We start from the raw sequence: 18319 nt of genomic DNA on the forward strand, positions 1-18319 counted from the left end.
GCCCATCACGGCCTTCAGCCCCCGATTCAGGTCATCCACTGCCTCCCTAGGATGAAGCGATAAGGAGAGATAGAGACAAGTGCCATCTACATATTGCTGACAACTCAGCCCAAGTCTGCAGATGACCTTTCCCCATGTAGATGGTTGAACAGCATAGCAGGGCAAAACCAAACGCTACAGGATTCCACAAGCCAACAGCCAAGGAGCTGAGCAGTAGTCACCAAGCACTTCTTTCTGGACCCTTTCCCCAAGAAAGGACTGAAGCACTCCAAAGCAGTTCCTCCAATCCCCATACTTGAAAGGCAGTCCAGAATGATACTCTGGTCGATGGTATCAAACACCACAGAGAGGTCCAGTGGGCCAACAGAGATGCAGTCCCCCTGTCAAGCTCCCAGTGTACATCATCCACTAGGGCAACCAAGGCAGTTTCAGTCCCATATCCAGGATGGAAGCCAGATTGAAAGGGATCTAGATAATCTGTATCATCCAAGCCCTTCTGCAGCTGAGACACCACCACATGCTCTACCACCTTGCCCAAAGAGGGAAGGTTAAAAACAGGTCTGTAATTGTTCAGGTCGAAGGGCGCAAGGGAGCGCTTTTTAAATAGTGGTCTCATCACCGCCTCCTTGAGGCATGATGGCATCCTGCCCTCCCTTAACGAAGCATTGATTATAGCCTCCAACCACCTGTACCCTCCCTGGAAGATATTAGCCATGAAGGCAAGGGTCTAAAGCACATAATATTGCCCGCACACCACCAAGGATCTTGTCTGCATCCTAAGGCTGTAGCAACTGAAAATAATCCAACACAATAGCACCAGATAGTAACAGAGACACATCTGCCAGAATTGCCAGATCAGCATGGATGCAAGCGACTTTATCTGCAAAGTGGCATGCAAACTGGTCGCAGCAGGCTAGAGGTGTTTGCTCCCTGATTACACAGGGGGATGTGTGAAGCAATAACTTTGCTACATAAAAAAGCTCTGCTGGTCTACACTGAGCAAATGCAATGGAGGCGGAGGAAAAAACACACTGTCTCTTTGTCGTCCCCCACCACAACCGAGTAATCCTGAAAATGGGTTCTAGCCCGTGTTCGGCTGGATTCATCACGACTTCCTCACAGTGGGAGATGCTAGGACAGAATGAACTAGGAATTTAAAACAACTTGCTGGGAACTTTTTTGAACTTTATCAGCTCAGAAGAAAAACATATATTAAATTTTTGGAGAGTATATATGGCTTAGAAACCCTTGCTTGATTCAAAATAAATAGTTTTCTGACTGGAAGCAGAAGTGAAGATTTATTTCAGATGATTATGGACAAGTCAACATAAATCCACATACTTCAACAGAACAGCTCTGAAACCAAAGACTGAAAATGAACTGTTTTAGATTTCAAAAATATTGTGGTTAAAACATTCTTTTCTTCCAGCAGAGGTAGCGGCCAATATAAATCAAGCAGAACTAAAGTGTTCTGGATAACGAAAAAAGAGCCAAGCAGACGACAACTATGATTCAAAGCCCAGATACAAACCAGTCTGACTCTCCCTCCCCTCCCCTGATGCTGGCAAAAACAGGAATATACATTTGAATTCATTCCAATATGTCAGGAACATACATACTTATACTTAATTCTATGTCAAAACTAAAAAAGTAGGTTACTTAATGTCTCATGTGATTTAAACTAGACATAAGAATGCTCTTCCTGGTCAAGGAACAAGTCACAGATATGCAACACTGTTTGACACTAACTGAGCAGCAATATTCCAGGCTCAAAATAAATGAGTATTCCTATTAGGAGCTGGACAGAAGATTCACCTGGTTAGTTTCATAGCTACTCCCTAGCTTTGCACCTAGTAGAAAGTGTGAAAGTGGACAGCCAAGCTAGTTCTTTACTTGCCATCACAGCTGCAGTGGTGACACTGAGCCTTCTGCTGCGTCACTCAGAGGGAGGAGGAACAGGGAACAAATATTTAGGTTGTTTTGCAGGATTGAGCATTTCTGCACAACCTAGCAACACTGCAACCCTTTGAGACAAGGATCAACACTTTGCCTACAGGCAAACAAAAATAAGTACCTTAAACCTGGTCATACAGCTTTCTACTTTATTCCATGAAAGTGGAAATCCTCCATGCAAACTCTGAACTTAGCAGGTAGTGTGGAGTAAGAAAACAAAAACAATAACAGGCAATGTTTTTTTGGGCAGGATAGCCTAGCACTGTACAAACACACATTTCACTTATAATTTGGCAGCAGCTCAACCAGCAGATAGTCAGATACACAGCAATAACTAACAATGCCCAAGCTACAGTAAGAACCAATACAGACAAGCCTAGTAAGCACAGAGGAAAGTAAATAAAGATTGAACCTTTGGTTCCCTAACTTCAGGAACTATACTAAATATGATGGTTGTTAAATTGCCTTAACATTGCTTATTACTGGTTCACATACACAGCAAAAGATTAGTACAGACAACTCACAGTTCTGTAGCAGCCTCAAACCTGTCGCAATGCAGCTGTTGAGGATCAAGGTGTTGGCTAAGGGACCCAAAGCAACTAGACGGGTTGTGTCACAAACAGCTAGTCTGGAAACCAGACAAAGCTCCATTAGCTGAGGATGTCTTCCACCCAATTTGTAAGCTCTCACTCTTCTCCCTCAGCCCACCCACAATGTGATGAGGCCCATAGCTCAAGGGTAGAGCATCTGCTGTGCATACAGAAGGTCCCAAGTTCACTCCCTGGCATCTCCAGATAGGACTGCTAAAGACTCCTGCCTGAAACCTTGGAGAGCCGCTGCATGTCAGTGTAGACCAGGATTTCTTAACCTTGGGTCCCCAGATGTTGTTGGACTACAACTCCCAGCATCCCCAGCCATGGCTTTTGTGGCTGGTGATGATGGAGTTGTAGTCCAACTCCATCTGGGGATCCAAGGTTAAGAAACACTGGTGAAGACAATACTACTGAGCTAGATAGGCCAAAGGTCTGATTTGGTATAAGGCAGCTTCCTGTGTTCATAACGTAGCCCACCATCATTGCCAAGGGCCCCTTGACAATGTGTTTTCAGCAGGCTCAGGAGGTCACAGCAGTGCCAAGTTGCATGTACTCTCTTATGCTTGTGTTGTTGCGCGAGCAAGTCATTTCTAGGCCAATTCTTTCCTAGGCCAAAAATCAAATTATGTGAGGGTTTTGGTTTTTTTTAAGTCCACATTAAACTACTACAGAAGGATAAACATTTAAACACTAATCAGACATAAACAAACACCTACATATCAACTCAATAAGTTTTATGGATAATACCCAGGCCCTAATCCAGATACTTATTTCAGGCTCACGGGACTTGGAAAATTCAAAATCATAGCTCAATGCAAAGTGTAACAGAACCCATTTATCTTGATTTAGTGAAAGCATAGAAATATGTTCATCTAATGGAGATCTGCTAATTAACTTGAACAGACAGGATTTACAGAAGAAATAAATATACATGTTTACTTTACTGAGAAAGTGATTGCAGTTTGTATAGGATGATGAGAGAAGCTATGACAAGCTAAGTAACTTCTGTATTGGCTTTCTTAGAATGAATGAAACATTGCTTAGTAATTTTTCTTGTTTTAGTAGCATTATATGTATTGTTCACAGCTTTTGGTATTTTTTAAAAATAGAGAAGCAGTATATAAATTGAAAAATTATACATTATAATTACAATAATATAACACAAGAATATATTGATTCCATTATGAAAGTTTTATAATGGATAAATCACGGGGCTAAACCACCAGCCTGTGAAGCAATCTGAATAATGTATACAGTACAAGTCAGAAGTAGTAAAATGTCTATTTAAAGTGCTGAAAAGTCTCTATTTTAAGTGAAAACATCTTAGTGATGGATCCTTCAAACAGCATCTGAAGGTAGTACAAAAAATCATTCATTACAAAAGGATACTGAAAGAGATCTTTAACTGTTAATTCATATTCTTTAATGTTTGGAGACTCAAAGTACTACATTAAACACAACGCTCTGAGCTGGCAAAATGCTTGGAAAATTCTGCTCAGTTTAGATTTACACATACCCTTTCTACATAATACTTCCTGCTTATGCCATCCTAAGTAACAAGTGCCACTTAGTTCAAACATTCTCTCCAGCAATTGTCTGAGCACTACAGCATAGCAAGAATAGTTGAGTTATAATATTTTAAACTGCCCTCTCTCTACTGTCAGAAAAAAACCCTCTTTTTATAGTATGCCTAGGAGTGGGCTATAGTATGCCTAAGGAGTGACCACCTTAGGACCTGCCAGGGTTCTTTTCATGAATGCTGGACCTTGGTTGCACTTTGACAGTTGTCAGGCAAGAATGCATTCTCGGGATAACTCAACACAGGAGGCCTGGATCAGATTATACTTACTCCGTGATGTCCTCCCCCAGGAAGCAAGATTGTATCTTCTCACCCCACTCACAATGCACACCTGTCCAATAGGACATCTGCACAAAGGTGCAGCACTTTAATATGGAGTAAATGTAAAGTGTGCCGCCGAGTCGGTGTCGACTCCTGGCGACCACAGAGCGCTGTGGTCGTCTTTGGTAGAATAAAGGAGAGGTTTACCATTGCCATCGCCCGCACAGTATGAAATGATGCCTTTCAGCAAGGAGTACACATGTAAAAACCCATATGCACTGTCCTGAAAAACAGAGTTCCTTCATTCAGACAAAGAATTGTCCACACATTTTTCATGTGTATGGCCTATTCAAATGTTATCCTCATACATAAATTTTTTATTTGGTGGGGGGGCAAGAAGACCCAATCCTACTCCTCCACTAAACATTGTGAGAAAATATCATTTATTTATTTATTTATTAGATTTATATACTGCCCTTCCAAAATGGCTCAGGGCAGTTTACAGCATGGTAAAAACAATTAAAACAAGTTAACAGTTAAAATCAAACTATAAAAACAGAATAAAACCAATTAAACAATTTAAACAGATTATATTATCCAGTATAGGCCAGATTAGTTATAAAGTGCTAAGGTCCTGGGTATGCACTCTTGATTCTAAATTATTTAACACATGTTGGTGGATCATGACTCTAGTAAAAAAATTCAAAAAAGTAAACCATGCAAGACTGAAGTCAGTCCTAATATAGACTACCCAGCTGCAAACATCGAATAAGTTAGTTATCAACTTGAAGCTACTTAATTGTGCCTGTTTCCAAAGAGTAATGATGGCAAGCATACTTTTAATTTTTATAAGAAGACATTTTCTGGTCTTCACACTTCCTCCCCCCCCCCCCCGCCCAGCCTTGTACACTCTCCATATACGTTTGGGTAGTAGCCCTTTATAAGGCTAGAAGGCAATGATGAAACTAAAGCCTTCTATGCCAGCCGGCAGTCACATATGACAAAAGAAGGCGGGGATAAGCTTCATGCTGTTTATCTATTGCCTCAAATTTGTGAAGCAATGAGTCACAGTTCGATTCAGTTTATGTTTGTAGTGAAAGCAAGTTGAGTCACCTGTACAGCAGCAATCAAAATAATTTTCTCTCAAGTGACCACCATTCTCATAGCCAAGAAAGTACTCCAAAAATGGCAATGGCAAACAAAAATAATGGAGGCATGACTGACTTGGTCAAGATCTGAGCTATCAAAATGACCTTCGTATCCACTAACAAGGGAGCATGACATTAAAAGCCAAAGAAAACCTCTAGCCTATTCTAAACAATGATTAACTGGGGTGGGGACCCTAAATGCTATAGTGGCTATTTTTCTCAAAAAACAAATGGAACTTTAGTAACCTACTTAGAGAATGTTCTAACTTTCCTTTGTTCACACTGGGTTTGCCCAGAACCATTTAGAATACATGCTGAGTAATCAAAATTATGGATGAACAATTATAGGAGGACCACCAATAAAGTGGCTTCTACATAAAGTGTTAGATTGCTGCATTTGTCAGCATTTTGACCTGCTTTAAAGAGAGAACCAAGTCCAGGCTCTAGAACTGTGTCAGAGTATAGAATCCATATCTGAAACTAGTATCTGATATTAAGCAGTCTGTGAGCATTTAGAAAAGGAGGGGTGACTGATTAGTAGGAGCCAGTCATGCAAGACTAATCTCTTCTCTTTTTTTGATAGAGTTAATAGTTTAGTAGATCAGGGGAATGCTGGGGACATCATATATCTTGATTTCAGGAATGCATTTAACAAAGTAGCTCATGATATCCTTGTTGCTAAAATGTGAGCTAGATTGTGCTGCTCTAAGGCAGATTCATAGCTGGCTGAACAAGTACTCATTAATGGTGGTGTGTCACCCTGAAGGGAAGTATTTAGAGGAGTGTCACAAGATACTATCCTGGCCTGGAGATGTTCAACATTCTCATAAATGACTTATTGGAGGAAGCAGAAGAGATGCTTATCAAATTTTCAGATGACAAGAAGCTGGAGATGGTGCAGGAGGTGGAGAGAGCTAACAGCTTAGAAGACAGCCAGCATGGTGTAGTGGTTACAGTGTTGGACTAAGACCAGGGAGACTCAAGTCCAAATCCCCATTCAACCATGAAATTTACTGGGTGACTCTAAGCCAGTCACTTATCTCTCAGCCTAATCTACCTCACAGGGTTGTTGTGAGGATAAACATAACCATATACACTGTTCTGCGCGCCTTGTATGAAGAATGGAATATAAATGTAAAGGAAAAGGAAAAGTCAAGATTCGATCCTGTCTGTAAAGGCTTGAAAACTGAGTCAGAACCAATAGATTACAATACCTTGCCATGTACTGTTGCCAAGCTACTGGCAACAGTACATGTGAACATGAACCAGAAGTATGATGCAGCTGCTAAAAACATAACGCAGTCTTAGGCTGCACTAACAGAATAATAATATCCAAATCATGAAAAATAATCATTCTACTCTATTCTGTTCTGGCCAGACCTCACTTGGAATACTGTTTCCAATTCTGGGCCCTGCATTTTTTAAAAAAACATTGATAAACTGGAAAGGGATCAAGGGAGTGCATCCCAAAGGTGGCGAGGATTTAGGAAACCAAGTCCTGTCAGGAATGATGGAAGGAGCTGGGTACGTTTAGCCTGGAGAAGATAAAACTAAAGGGGAGATATGATAACTGCCTCCAAATATCTGAAGGGCTATCACCTAAGAGGCGGAGCAACCTTGTTCTCTTTCGCTCCCGAGGGCAGGATTAGAACTAGTGGGTTGAAATGACAAGAAATCAGATTTAGACATTAGGAAGAATTTCCTAACTGTAAGAGCTGTTCAACAGTAGAATAGTCTGCCTCATGCAGTGGTGGATCCTCCTTTGCTTTCAGGCTACACAGCCATCTGTCAGAGCTGCTATAGCACTTACCTGCACTCAGCAGGCAGCTGGACTAGAAAATCTACAAGGTCCCTTCCAATGTTCTCTCTAATTTTTTTCATCTGTGTGTGCAGAATGAGTTTTGTTCTGCGTGGCAGTATCAAGGCATGCATTCAGAGTGGGGCATTCCCGATTCAACTTGAGCAGGATCTAAAATTAACTGAGCGGACATCAGAAAATGTGTGAGCGTGTGCACATCTTAGAGGGAACAGTGTTCCCTCACAACTCTAGAATTCTACGATTCTTTGAAACACTCCCCTTCCTAAAGCATTTTGAAGTCCATCTTAGATATTCAAAGCATTAGCACTCACAGTCCCCTATATCTAGATAAAAATGAATTTATCTGAGTAAAAATGAAGCACTTCTGCCAATGGGGAAAATATATATATTTAGGCTACACTCTTCATCCCACACATTTGGAAAAAGCAATGACTTCACAAGTTTGCACATGGATGAAATATGTCAGTGGATAAATAATTTCAATGCATCTTAATATATTTTGTGGGTTCACTGTTCTGAATGTTCATTCTAAAAAGGTTAAGTGCAGAACTTTACACTTATACTGTTATACATATATTGTCGTTCCTACTAGAAATGGACTGGGAGTACTTTGCCAGAGAATATTATGCTAAACTCATCTTAAATGAAGCAAATTTGCAGGCACATATTGCACTGTATCACTTGTGGTGAAAGAATTTGTTCTCAGAACCATTTACACATATAAAGCGATCTACTTTCCAAAGACTGTGAGTGTAGCCAGCACAATCCAGTCCCAATGGTGTGTGTATATTTAATTATAATATTAACAACTATCCTTCAGCCTAGCCCAACCCACAGGTTTGCAACAAGTTTTAAAAAGGGAAATGCTATGTATGCTGCTTTGAGCTCCTTGGATTTTTTTTTTTTTAAAACATACACAAGACATGCCACCACCTTAGAATGTGATGTTAACCACACTTTTACTTTTGTATAAGACACTTGAGATCTTCAAGAGAAGTGTTTTCGGAGAAACTGGATTAGGCTGAAGAAAGAATGAAAAACGCACTTGTACCTGAACGTTCACCAGAATGGCCCCACTCTTCTCTCTTACATCTCTGAAGGGGCACCTCTTGGAGAGCATAAGCAGGCGAGCCAGCATCTCGTTTAGTACGCCCCGAGCCTTGTTAGCAGAAGGCAGGAGGAGCCCTTCCGCCGCCGCCGGAGGAGGAGAGATATTTTCTTTGATCAGAGCTATCGCCTCACTTTTCTTCAGGACCGCTTGCCTTATGTTTTCCAAGGCGCTGTCTCTGGAGCCAGCATCCCTACTGCACAGCCCATCCCACCTCACTTCTCCGTCTCGGTCAGCCATGATTTTACACAGACCCCGGGGGGCTGGGAACCCTGCTCACTTTCCCAAGCCTCACTTCTTCTGTGCCATCCTCAGAAAAGTCACAGGAAACTTGGAGCAGGGGAGAGAAAAAGCAAAACCCCAGCCACCTGTCAATCCTCCTCCTCATTCTATTGCATGGCAAGAGGAGGGGGTGTGGAGGAAGGCCAAGAGACGGCCAGGGCAGCTGCCTCCTCCGCCGTTAGGCGGCGAGGAACGCAGCAGCTCGCACAGTCCGGCAGGGGCCGCTTACAACTTGCACAGGGCAGCTCGGCTGGGCAAAGGTGCTCGTCGAAAGGGATGGCGAGGAGGGACGGGAGAAGACAGCGGGGGGGTCGTCTTCACAGTGCCCGGCGCGGTGCCAGAAGGCTAAGCGAAGAGACCGGCGGGGAGGTGGAGGTGGCGGTGGCGGTGCCTTTTCCTTCCTTCCTTCCTGAGGATTCTCTTCAGCCACGCGAGCTGTTCTTCACACCCTCTCCCCACCCGCAGGCTTGTCTGCTCTGCCCTGCCCTGCCAACTCCGCAGAACTCGGCGGCTTCCCCTCCACCGCCCGACGGACCCGCAGCAGAACCAGGAAACGAGCCCTGGGAAGAGGAGGCGCCGCCGGGCAGCCCAAGCTCCAGCTCGCGGCGTCCCACGGCGCGAGGGGGTGGGGAGGGGGAGGAGGCCACGCAGCCCGTTGCGAAGTTGTTCCTGAGCGGGCGGACCGACGCCAGAGAACCCGAGCGGGGCCCGGGCCAGGCTAGGCTCCCCGCTACCGCCTCGGAGGCACCCAGGCCCAGCCCCCTCCCCGTAGCGGCGTCCCACCCAGAGGGCGGCCGCAGCCCAGCCGAGCCTGCCCCCTTCCTCTGATTCTGCAAGCGCAGCTGTTCTGTGTGGGGATACCGCCACCACAGAGAGGTGCTGCAATAAAACATAAAAATCTAGCGAGGCTGCACGACAGATACCCATTTCCGCCAATCCCTGCGTGGCTACAGCCAACCTGCGTAAAGCAGTCTTGACAGTGTCTGGGCCGCTCAGTGCCAATCAGACGAAGTTCAGAGCTTCCGGGCGTAAACAGAACTACAAGCCCCATTAGGCAGCGCTCCAGAGAGCTCTATGGGGGCGGAGCCCGAATACCTGCCAGTCACGTGGGACGATAAGAAATTCGACTTGGGGGTCGCCGCCAGTGTAATTTTATTGCTGTCGGTTATTATAGGAGATAAAGGTAAGGGCGTGCTGGATACATTGCAGAACCGGAGAGACTACTTCCTGGCTGTGTTGTTTATAAGAGAGATTAGGACCGTGGAGTCACCAAAGGGAATTGCAAACTAATTCCTCAGCTTTTTGGATTACTAAATTTCTACTGAGATCGTACTTCTGCTGTGCCATACAACCTGGTTTCTAGCAACCTGATGCAGGGAAATGAAATAGGCCAAGCTTTTCTCCTAGATTATCTCTCCGCCAGGAAAGAGTTTCTCTTTTCTTACGTTTCTTTTCACAAACTAAATCGTTGTGTGTGAGGCTGCTGTTAAAAGAGCAGAAACTATATATAATTTATTGTTTATTTAAAATATTTGTATCCTTTCTCTCCAGTGTGGTAATGCTTTCAGTGACTCACAAAGATTATATATAATTGTTTTATTTTATGAAACAGTTATATTATTATAGTGTGTATATGTGTAAATATATTTTTAAACTGCCTAATAAAACTTCTCTAGACAGTTTACATAAAATTAAAAAAAATCTAAGAAACCAATGAACAATTAACAATTTATAGAAAAATGTTAACTAAAAGACTGAAGAAACAGGCGTATCTTGAGAACTTTCTTAAAGATATCACTTATGCTGATAGGAAGTGTGTTCCAAAGTCTCAGGACGGCCATAGAGAAGGCCTGGTTCTGAATCACCAAACAAGCCAGTGGTAACCGCAACATTTGGACTTCTACGGATTATCTCAATAGGCAGCCGGGTTCATGATGAAGGAGGCACTTTCTTAAATAACATAGGCCCATATCATTAAGGCTTTGTAGTAATAACCAACATTTTGTATTTCACCTGGAAACATTGGTAACCAGTGAAGTTCTTTTAGAATAGGAGTAATATGGTCTCTTTGGGTTGCCCCAGAGACCAATGTGGTTGCTGCATTCTGCACAAGGTGCAGATTCCAGACTACATACAAAGGCAGCCCAACACAGAACACATTGCAGTAGTCAAGCCTGGAGGTTACCAACATACACACTATTGTTTATCTCAAGAAATGGGCGTGATTGGCATATCGGTCAAAGCTGATAAAAAGCAGGGATGTGCACAGAACTGGGTGGGGGTGGCTCAAAGGGGTAGGGGGGTAGGACTTTAGGGGTGGGGAAGGCTGCACTTACCCCTCCCTCTGCTTTCCTCCTCCAGCACTGTAGTTCTGTAAAATCCCTTGGGGCGGCAGCATACCTTGCTGCTACCCCTTTCCCCCTTCAGCCAGAAGTACCAGGTACGTGTGCAATCACTGGGCACACGTACACGCATGTTGCAATCGCATGTGAGACCGTCTGATGTGTGGATGTGCGCCTGGTGTGCGCACATGCGCCAGGTACTTCCGGCCAAAGAGGGGAGGGAGTGGCAGGGAGGTATGCTGCTGCCCCGAGGGATTTTACAGAACTCCAGCACCAGCCGGGGGGGGGGAGCGGGGGCAGGGATGTGCACCCTCCCCCACCCTTAAATTCCTACCCCACCCCCGCTGAACGTTTGAACTGGCCAGTGTTTGAACCAGTTCAGAGGCCCATAAAAGAGCCTAAGAACAGGTTCATGCACATCCCTAATAAAAAGTACTCCTAGCCACTGCCTCAACCTGAGACACCAGAGAGTAGTCAAGCTGTCTCCAGTTCCATTCATTCTAGCCCTCTATGGATCACATAGTAGTGCAAAAATGAGCTAAGTTAATTAATTCTAGCAGCCTATTTGCCTTCCTCATACCATCTATTTCCTAAAAATCATTGTCATTTACACTCAGTATCTTATTTCATACAATTTTATCTAGTTATACATCTTGTCATTACACTCACAGCTCTTTATATATGGGCACAACTATACTTTTTAGTGCCAGCTAATTGGTGGCACATAAGGATGCACATTCAGTCTGGTACACATTCAGTCAGCATGCTATTACACACACTTTACAGAAGAAGTGTGTTACAGAAAAGATTCTCTATGAACTATACCATAATATGCTGCCCTGTAGTTATCTGGTGACATGAAAAAACTTGTACATAAAAATAAAGCCTTGTTTTCATATAGTTATGGAATAAAAGGTATTAGGGACATAACTCAAATCAACACAATAGGTTTAATCTTCTTAGATTTAATACCAAAAACTACTGACACTAATACTTGAGATTTAAGGTGCATGGTTTGGTAACAGAGCAAAAAAACAGGAAATGCAAACCACCCAATATATTTTGTTTTCTTCTCTGTTTTGGATATGCTTATCACATATATGAATAATGCCACCTTGGCATCACAGAGCATTCTTTTAAAACTGATTTTGAAATTCCTGTTCCATATTAGATTCCTTGTTCTAAGGTTTAAATAGGGTTTTTTTTGTACTGTTTAGAAATATATAGTTAAATTAAATGTAATGGTCATGATGATGCATCATGTGTGATTTAAATTCTAAAGAGCAAAACCCACGCAGTTGTTCTATAGTACAATTTTCAAGGTTATAACTATGTTCTTACATTTTTAGTATATATGTCTTCTGTTCTGTTTATTTTTGTGATGTGCCATGGATAGCCCATACAAAAACAGTACATCGTTATGGTTTGGTTTTGTTCTTCAGTGGTTTTTCCCTTTTCTTAATGTAGCAGATTGTAATAAAATTTTAATAGAAGGTGGTATTAGGGAAAGTGAATCTCTTATTCTAAGTGGTATCAGTCAAATATAAATTATAATTGACTATAGTGCTGTGCTCTACATCAATCTCAACTCTTGGAAAGTTATCCAAACATATCTCTGTTTCTCCACATATACATGTTGTGTCCCATATTGAATGTTGTTTAAAGGCACTTGGAAGTACAGGGAAAGCAGCAAACCGATATCCTACATGTTTGAAGCAATCTTCCAGCCTTTTAGTTTTTGGGGTGGCAGGGTGGGGTTTAGTACTTCATTTTTTGTGGTTTGCATCATGGATCCTGAAGAATCCCTGCTGATGAAGAAATGTTAACTTGTATAGAATGTACTGATCATGGGCCTTAACATGAGACACTTCAGCAGGCCTGCTCAACTTAGGCCCTCCAGCTGTTTTTGGACTACAGTTCCCATTATCTCCAGACACAGTGGCAAATAGCCAGGTATTATGGGAGTTGTAAGCCAACATATGCAGGAGGGCCGAAGTTGAGCAGCCCTGCTTCAAAGGAACAATATTAGAGGTCTGAGGCAAAAAGTGCTGATGCTGCTGGTCCATGCTGCCATTCCTCCTCCTCTCTGCTGCCCCCCCCACGCTGGCTCTTTTGCTTTGCCAGCCCTGCCCCCCACCTGGAGCCCTCTGTCATCAATACTGCTCCAGCAGCAGGGAACAGGTTCACTCACTGTCTTGCCCACTCCTTCATTCAAGCATCTGACAAAAGAGTCCTTTCCTTGGAGCTCCCATTTAGAGAGTGCTCTAATCTCTCTGCAATACACAGAGGTTGCAATCCAGCTCTAGTCACAGGCATCTGCTTGCTATGGATGGGGGTACACTGACAAGTAGGTCAAGACACATAGAGCCAGTTCAATGAATCTTCATGCATTTCTGTGGGAGACTGTTGCCACATGTGGATCTCTCTTATATTTGCAGGAAACTTTAGAATGAAAGGAGTGCACACCCAGAAATCATAGCAGGGTACTATGTTTGCTCAGCTGGGAAACATAAGGGCATGCTATTGTTGCTCTGTGCTTTTTGGCTATCTTGCACATGTGCTTGCTCGCTCATTTTCTGCCCAAGAGAGAGTGGGAAAGAAGGAAAAGGTAAATGAAAGGGTGACCATAGTGCTCTGCTTTCCCCCCACAGCTAGGAGCCCTAGCAGCCTGTGATGCCTGCAGCACTGGGAGATGGAGAAAGAGTGTGGTGGCAGTTGGCAAAATAGGAGAGAGATGGGTTGGCAGAAGTTACTGCATACAGGAGCTTTTCCAGCCTGCCAGCTTGACTGCAGGGGGAAACAGCTTAACTTTACATGAGTTAGGATGAGTATATAAACTGCCTTAATGTGCATATAAGCCTAAATAAGCAAAAAACTAAGTAAATCTGGGCCTTTACATTGCTGCCACAGTCTCCCCATCTACCTTCTCCTTCCCGGCCTCCATGGGATACTTTGTCATTTCTAATAGGCTTTCCAAGGATTTCCCCACTCCTTTAAAAAAACAAACCAATTTTCTCCACTTAGAAAGTAGAGTAGTTCACTGTTTTGATTGCTGTTTCAGAAGCTTTTTATACACTTCAGGCATATACAACATTCATAATAATCTTTGTTTTTAAATTGTTTCTCTTCACAGCTCACACAGCTAATTCTCTTTAAGCATATAAGAACATAAGAACAGGCCCAAGCCCATCTAGTCCAGCATCCTGTTTCACACAGTGGCCCACCAGATTCCACTGGAAGCCACAGGCAGGAGGTGAGGGCATGCCCCTCTCCTACTGTTACTCCCCTGCAACTGATGCTCAGAGGCACCCTGCCTTTGAGGCTGAAGGTGGCCTATAGCCCTGCAACTAGTAGCCGATTGTAGACCCCTCCTCCATGAAGTTATCCAAACTCCTCTTAAAGCCATCCAGGCTGTTGGCTGTCACCACATCTTGTGGCAGAGAATTCCACAAGCTGATTATGTGTTGTGTGAAAAAGTACTTCCTTTTGTTGGTCCTAGATTTCCTGGCAATCATTTTCATGGGATGACCCCTGGTTCTAGTGTTATGTGACAGGGAGAAGAATTTCTCTCTATCCACTTTCTCCACACCATGCATGATTTTATAGACCTCTATCATGTCTCCCCGCAGTCATCTTCTTAATAAACTAAATAGCCCCAGGTGTTGTAGCCTTGCCTCATAAGAAAGGTGCTCTAGGCCCCTGATCATCTTGGTTGCCCTCTTCTGCACCTTTTCCAGTTCTACAATGTCCTTTTTTAGATGTGGTGACCAGAATTGTATGCAGTACTCCGGGTTTGGCCGCACCATCATTTTGTATAAGGGCATCATAATATTAGCAGTTTTATTTTCAATCCTCTTCCACAGGACATTACTTTGTACCCACCCTACCCCCAGCTTTTTCACTAGCTTGTACGTCAGACACTTTTACACAGTGAACCTTCAGTTCCTATTGCTCACTTCAGCAACTGAACTCTTAACCTTTTTCTAACTAAAATTTTTTAAATTGCCTCTCTTTCTCTCCACTAGGGATTTCTCAGTCTTGACTACAGGGCTTTTCTCTGCTGGACACTTAGTATGGGTTTTAAACCTCTCTTGCCCAGATAACATTCCAAGCCCAAAAAACCATAGAGCACTAAATATTCTTTAAACAGACATCAAATCTCATTTCAAAGGGCCATGATGTCTGTGTCCAAACATACTTGAAGTATTCACTAACAACCAGTCGACCCCGCACAGAGCATCTGTGCGCTCTTTGGAGCCAGCAGTTACCTCTTCCCCCCCACCTTCTGCCCCAGTCTCCGATTCCGGGTCCAGCCGCCTCTCCTCCCCACTGCCACTTCTGCCCCCCCCCTTTCTTTCCCCGCTCCTGGGCCTTGCCTCCGTGTCCGGGCCAGGCCCGCCACCGCCTCTGGCCTCCGCGGCTAGGCCTGCCGCTGCCGTGGCAACCAGTCGTCCTGGGTGCGCCTCAGCCAATCAGGCGCCTCCGCAGCCCAGCCAATCAGCTAGGCTGCCAGGACGCACATTCCAAGGCACACCCAGGAGAATCTATATATACTAGTGGGCCCGGGCACAGAGCATCTGTGCCTCTAGTGCGGCCGGGCCCACCGCCGCCTGTGCTGCGGCCGGGCCCGCCGCCTTACCTCCACGGCCAGGCCCGAGAGTGCCGCCTCCGGGCCCAAGAGTGCCGCCGCCGGGCCCGAGGGTGCCGCCGCCGGGCTGGAGAGTGCTGCCGCCGCCAGGCCCGCCACCGCGGCCGGGCCCAAGAGTGCCGCCGGGCCCGGCCAGGCCCACCGCCTCGCCTCGCCTCTGCGGCCGGGCCCTGCCAGGCCCGCCGCCTCGACTCCGCGGCCAGGCCCGCCTGGCTCCCCGGCCATGGCCGCCGCCGTTCTCCTGGGTGCGCCAGGACCAATCAGGCGCCCCCGCAGCCCAGCCAATCAGCTGGGCTGCCGGGACGCATTTCTCCTGGGCACACCCAGGAAAAAAAAATATATAGATAATTCTCCTGGGTGTGCCCAGGAAAAATGCGTCCCGGCAGCCCAGCTGATTGGCTGGGGCAGAAGGCGGGGGGTGGGGAAGGAGACTGGGGCAGAAGGCGGGGGGTGGGGAAGGAGACTGGGGCAGAAGGCGGGGGGTGGGGAAGGAGACTGGGGCAGAAGGCGGGGGGTGGGGAAGGAGACTGGGGCAGAAGGCGGGGGGTGGGGAAGGAGACTGGGGCAGAAGGCGGGGGGTGGGGAAGGAGACTGGGGCAGAAGGCGGGGGGTGGGGAAGGAGACTGGGGCAGAAGGCGGGGGGTGGGGAAGGAGACTGGGGCAGAAGGCGGGGGGTGGGGAAGGAGACTGGGGCAGAAGGCGGGGCAGTGGAGGAGACTGGGGCAGAAGGTGGGTGGTGGGGAAGGAGACTGGGGCAGAAGGTGGGGGGTGGGGAAGGAGACTGGGGCAGAAGGTGGGGGCAGTGGAAGAGACTGGGGCAGAAGGTTGAGAACTAACTGGGCCTTAAGAGTGGGGGGGGGACTAACTGAGGCAGAAGGTTGGGGGGAGAACAAACTGGGCCTGAAGGTGGGGAGAGTGTACTGCCGCACAGATGCTCTGTGCGGGGTCAGCTAGTTATATATATACTAGCTGACCCCCACACAGAGCATCTGTGCACTCTTTGGGGCCTGCTACCTCTCCCCCCACCACCTGCCCCAATCTCCGGCCGGGCCCAGGTGCCACCGCCTCACCTCAGAGGCCGGGCCCGCCGCCGCCGCTTGCCTTGCCTCCGCGGCCCACCACTGCCTCGCCTCTGCAGCCGGGCCCACCGCAACCACCGCAGCCGGGCCCACTGTGGCCTTGCCTCCATGGTCACCCAGTCGGTCAATTCTCCTGGATGCGCCTCAGCCAATCAGGCGCCTCCACCACCCAGCCAATCAGCTGGGGTGCCAGGACGCACATTCCAAGGCACACCCAGGAGAATTAATATAATAGATAGATGAACATTTACATAAGGCTTAAACATTAAGGATGTATCAAAACTATATTTTAAGAATCATGTTAATATTAGACAGTGTCACCATCATCAGAGTAGAAAGCTCATAAGAAAGCAAAGAAAAGTGGAATCATTTACTTTGGAGCGCTGGTGTGATGTACTGGATGGAGTGTCAGATTTGAGAAATCCAGGCTCAGTCCCACCAGCCATAATGCTCAAATATGGGGCTTGGAGCCAGCTGTAGTATCTGAGCCTAAAACTATCTTAAAGGACTGTTAGATTAAGATGAAGCTCCTTGGAGGAAGGATAATATGAGGCTCCTTGGATGAAAAGTGAGCTAAGAATTGGCATTGATGGAATTATGCCAAAGAAAGTGTGTAGAGGCTTTCAGACTTGCAGCCCAATTGTAACTATTTAAATTAAATCTCACTTGCTTCCTGGTAAGGCTATAATCCTGATGAATAAAGAAGCTAGGATTGTGCTTTACAGTGTATTTAGGATTGTGACCTTTGGATTATGAGTCATAATCCAAAAATCACATTGCTTCATGTAAAATAGCTTATTCTCATAGGACCAAGCTAAGGTAAATGTGATTTTAAGCAATTTCCAAGTTATGTTGAAGGTCAAATAGGGCCCAGCATTAGCACAACCACATTAAGGTAGTGATAATAGTCTTTGCTTCTACAATAATGTAATCTGCTAACAATCAAATTCCACCACAGTAAAACTTCAAAGACACTAAAATTATTATCCACCACATATCTGACAAGCTGAAACTAAAATTCAGCAAAAATAACATTTTGAAACTTGTTGACTTTAGCTCTTCTGCTTGCAGCCAAACATTCCTGGCAAGTAACCATTTGGATACTTATTCCTTGTTACTATGTTATTACTTTGCTTTTCTTCTTTTCCTTCTGAGCTGTTTATTGGTTGCATTTATACTCTGTCTTTTGACTGGATTGTCCTCAAGGCAGCTTACAATAGATTTAGTAACAATAATTTAAAATAAACCCTACACATACATAGCTTAGCAGCTCTCTCCCTAGCCCTTTGCATCTGCTATCCCTGGGCAACTGACACTTGGAACAAAGAGTTATTTTCTTGCAGGGAGTGGGAAGCAAGCTCCCTACAGCGGCTACTTCTTGCCTTCCCCTACTGGGAGCCTGAAACTAGTACCTGAGATAGTAATAAAAAACGAGCTTTATCTATATAAAGATAGTTACATATATAAAAGTAGAACTAATTATTTTAAAAAGCAATAGGAATCAAAT

The 18319-nt window shown here is 45.1% G+C and overlaps 2 protein-coding genes across 7 annotated transcripts in view; one reads left to right on the forward strand and one right to left on the reverse strand.

Annotated features, from left to right (window-relative positions):
• The window catches only part of SESN1 (sestrin 1), a 70556-nt gene extending 60999 nt beyond the window's left edge, over window positions 1–9557 (reverse strand). The window contains exon 1 of one of the 6 annotated variants that reach the window (XM_053297451.1): window positions 8399–9285. In XM_053297451.1, the coding sequence (XP_053153426.1) occupies window positions 8399–8701 (303 nt within the window). In that variant the 5' untranslated portion in view covers window positions 8702–9285. Of the gene's footprint in view, window positions 1–2477; window positions 2537–8398 lie in introns of those variants that run through there. The other 5 variants (XM_053297535.1, XM_053297618.1, XM_053297709.1 and 2 more) reach the window with 5 other exon arrangements.
• An 84-nt stretch (window positions 9558–9641) lies between these two features.
• Window positions 9642–18319, forward strand: part of CEP57L1 (centrosomal protein 57 like 1) — a 31381-nt gene continuing 22703 nt past the window's right edge. The window contains exon 1 of the mRNA XM_053298421.1: window positions 9642–9926. The gene's annotated coding sequence lies outside the window, so the exon portion shown is untranslated. The remainder of the gene's footprint in view (window positions 9927–18319) is intronic.

This window comes from Hemicordylus capensis, chromosome 1 (genome assembly GCF_027244095.1).
Source record: "Hemicordylus capensis ecotype Gifberg chromosome 1, rHemCap1.1.pri, whole genome shotgun sequence".
NCBI lineage: Eukaryota > Metazoa > Chordata > Lepidosauria > Squamata > Cordylidae > Hemicordylus > Hemicordylus capensis.